Source organism: Pinus tabuliformis, chromosome 7, assembly GCF_031772625.1.
Source record: "Pinus tabuliformis cultivar Carrire ecotype Pingquan chromosome 7, CPIR1, whole genome shotgun sequence".
NCBI lineage: Eukaryota > Viridiplantae > Streptophyta > Pinopsida > Pinales > Pinaceae > Pinus > Pinus tabuliformis.
In genome coordinates this window covers 2,031,071,342-2,031,074,772 of record NC_142293.1, presented here as the reverse complement: position 1 = coordinate 2,031,074,772, position 3,431 = coordinate 2,031,071,342, and the positions used below count along the sequence as shown (strand labels likewise).

At 39.4% G+C, this 3,431-nt stretch overlaps 1 protein-coding gene across 1 annotated transcript; it reads left to right on the top strand.

The window, feature by feature from the left end:
• The first annotated feature begins 312 nt into the window (after positions 1 to 312).
• LOC149256645 (pentatricopeptide repeat-containing protein At1g62350-like) lies at positions 313 to 2,106 on the top strand. Its single transcript, XM_089460812.1, has 2 exons — positions 313 to 1,166; positions 1,288 to 2,106. Exons 1-2 carry the CDS (start codon positions 741 to 743, stop codon positions 1,684 to 1,686), a joined length of 825 nt encoding a protein of 274 aa, XP_089316938.1. The 5' UTR covers positions 313 to 740; the 3' UTR covers positions 1,687 to 2,106.
• Positions 2,107 to 3,431: the final 1,325 nt, after the last annotated feature.

Here is a 3,431-nt window from a genome sequence, read left to right as displayed (position 1 = left end):
AAATGCTACACATATAACTCCTAAACTACCTTAAACTAGGTTTGAATAATAATCAACTAGGTTTGAACAATAATTTCATAAGAAAATACAACCTAGGTGACTCGAGATCCTTACCTAAAGTGTTCACTAAACTCTTAACGCATACCAAATCTATAAATATTTTCATAAGAAAATACAACCTAGGTGACTCGAAATCCTTACCTAAAGTGTTCACTAAACTCTTAACGCATACCAAATCTATAAATATTCAAAATTACTTGAACAAGTAAGTCCCAAGTTCAGATTCATCTGCCACTATAACCCTCAACCCTTATGCAAATGCGAGCAGTCCATAAGACAATGCCTATCAGAAAACTTGTAAAAAAAAAATAGGGAAATACAAATTTTAGCGATTATGCACATACTAGACAGGGACAATACTGCTATGAATAACACCAATCTTTGGTATATCAAATGGCCTGTCCTTCGGCCCGGGGCATGGCATTAAAATTTCCCCTAAGCACTTGTCACAACCAGGAATTTGGCAACTTCAATAATGTGGTTTGGTCCGTGTGACAACGGACAATGGATTGGCCAAGTATCGTTTACTCCTGGTGGCTGGAACCAAAGGATGAGGAAGCTGTTTTTTTGACAAAAAGATTGTAATATCAAAATTAACGCGACGAGTAATTTGGGTGTACTCACACATCCCTCTGTTCCTCCGTTGCTACATACAAAATTTATCTCATTTCATCCCTGCAATGGGATTGGCCGAGCTCCTTACAATCGTTTCTAATTCCATTACAATCCAGAAACCAGCTTCAAATTTCGATTCAATTCCTCCCACTCATAACAGCAAACGATATTTTTTAGATTTTCTAAGTGGGCAAAGGTTCGTAGAAATAGCATCGGCTGCAGGAGGCAGAAATCGGAGGTTGAGATGGTCAATCCAGATATCAAGTGTGTGTAATATGAGGGACAAGGGTCAAAACCGGGGGCCTCTATGGAGAGGAAGGATTCTAAGCACTGAAGCAATTCAAGCAGTACAGGCTTTGAGGAGGGCTAAAGGGGATACCCAAAGGCTTGAAAATATTTTTGCTACCAAGATCTCTCGCTTACTCAAGAAAGATCTTCTGGCCGTTCTCCAGGAGCTTCAAAGGCAAGACCAATGCGATTTAGCTCTCCAGGTAATTTCTCTCTTTCACTTTGTTTTTCTGTTTGGGGTTTAGGGTTTAGAATAGGGTTTGGTATTTGTTGACTCGGTGGTCATAATTTCAAATCCCATGGTGTGGATGTATCGCTGTTTAGGTTTTTAAAGCCGTGCGTAAGGAGATGTGGTACAGGCCTAATCTATCCCTGCACGCTGATATGATTATGATGTTGGGAAGAAACAAGCGGATCGAGGGAGTAGAAGCTGTATTGTTAGAAATTCAGAAAGAAGGGCTGCGCCCTGATACAAGGGTTTGCACGGAAATAATAGGTGCTTTTATAAATGTCGGCATGGTTCAAAATGCAATGGAGACATTTGAATTGATGAAGCAGACAGAGTGTCATCCCGACAAGTCCACATTTACCGTTTTGATTAAAGGGCTTCAAAGGCTTGGAGAGGTAGACCTTGCTACAGCTGTAAGGGAACAGTCTGTGCAATACTTGGATGAACCGTTGGAGATTTTTGAAGATCTTCCGCAGGAAGTTATGGCTTTGTAGCTGTTACATTTCAGGTCTGTAATCAATATGCTCGCAACCTTGCCCTAAACTTTGTACATGCAAATCCAAGTCAGCACCAAAAGACCAAATTGGGGTTTTCCTCGAGGTACGTACATTCCATTGAATGAGTATGCGTCCTTCATGGAGAAGCAATTTCGGAAGGTGTATAAACGCCAGTGGCCTCGAAGGGAATTGAACCTTAAACTGTTGCCAAGCAGTGTGACAGACGTTTGGATTGGTAGATTGAACTAGTGTAATAATTATTAAGATGGTTAACGGATACTTCAATCACAAATGATCTTTGGAGGGTAGATCATTTGTGCTAAATGTATATGTTACATCAAAACTTCCAGTTGCTGGTAAGCGTATTTCGTCCTTATCTAATTCTATATATATATCTACTAATTTTTTTGAAACAAAGCCCATTTGTTTAACCTTTCCACCGTATTTTAAGCTAGTCAAGTGAAATTCCAGGGTAAACTTATCCCGTGCAAGTGGTTTCTATCTTTCTTTGGATTTAGATTATTGTTGCATACTTGAACTACATGGAAGTACCTTTTGAGAAATCTGTCTCCCTGAGCCTGCCTGAGGCTTCGAAATGTTATTTAAAATTCATTTGTTTTCTCAGTTGGATGAAAAGCTGGGACGGTGTTACCCACTTGCTTTATATGCTTTTTATGTTTGACTTGGATGTAGGACGCTCCTGCCAATTTTAATCATCTAAAAGAGCAGTGTACAAAAAAGGGCAGATATGCTTAAAAATCAGATTGAGCATTTCACAGAATGGCAATAAATTTATTAAAAAAGATAAATGTGCAATAGCATTTAACTTGAGTGAATTTTAGTAAGACTGGTGTTTTGAAAACCGCCCTAACCAGAACCCGATTTGACCAGTTTTGACTTTAATTTCCGACAGACCAGGGGAAAACCAGCTGGTTTGGTATGGAACCAGTTAGACTGGTTGTTTCAACTTGCTCTGACCTGAACTGGTCTGGGCCCACCTGTGGCAAAAAAAAAAAAAAAAACCTTAACCCACTCCCCTCAAACCCCAAAATAAACCTATGTAAGGTACCCCCAACCATTGGAACAAATTTACAAGAGTCCCCAGCTATTTCCCTCACACCTCTTTCATTGAGCGTTTGTGACATCTGGCATTCGCAGAATTGTAGTAATTCGGAGTGAGCTTGGAGCTGATTTGGCATCCACATAAGTAGACGACATTCATCTACAAGCTTGGAGGAGTTTGTAACTGGATTGTTGTGTGACCTGATTGTTGTGGCATAAGAAATACTGCATATTTTGTGTCTAATGGTTTGGATTTAAGCTAATGTATGTTAATTTGTATTTTTTGAATTATTTTTTTCATACTATTTTTAATAAATTGGTTCCGAGACCAGTTTATCAGCAGTTTTGGACTGCTTTCCAATTCGGGTCTGGTTGGACTTTCAAGTCAGTTCCGAGTCTGGTTTATTATAATTTGCGCATGAATCCTAATCTGGCAATGCACAGTGACCATATGCCCACTTTATACATGGTTTCAAAACACCGTCTTTTATTACATAGGTAAAGGAAAGCAGGATACATCTCATCAGCAAAAACAAATATAACTACAGCTTTAACTGCAGCCCATTCCTATATTTGGAAGTCCCAGGACCTTACCTCACAACCAATATCCCAGGTTACCTAAATCTTTGCACCACACTAGAGTGTTCCATATTCTCTCTTATGAAGTTACTCCATACCAC

Excerpts from the sequence above, each read along its gene's own strand:
- LOC149256645 (XM_089460812.1), top strand. The coding sequence starts at position 741 with ATGGGATTGGCCGAGCTCCTTACAATCGTTTCTAATTCCATTACAATC. Across the intron at positions 1,167-1,287 it reads AATGCGATTTAGCTCTCCAG|GTTTTTAAAGCCGTGCGTAA; the intron begins GTAATTTCTCTC and ends ATCGCTGTTTAG.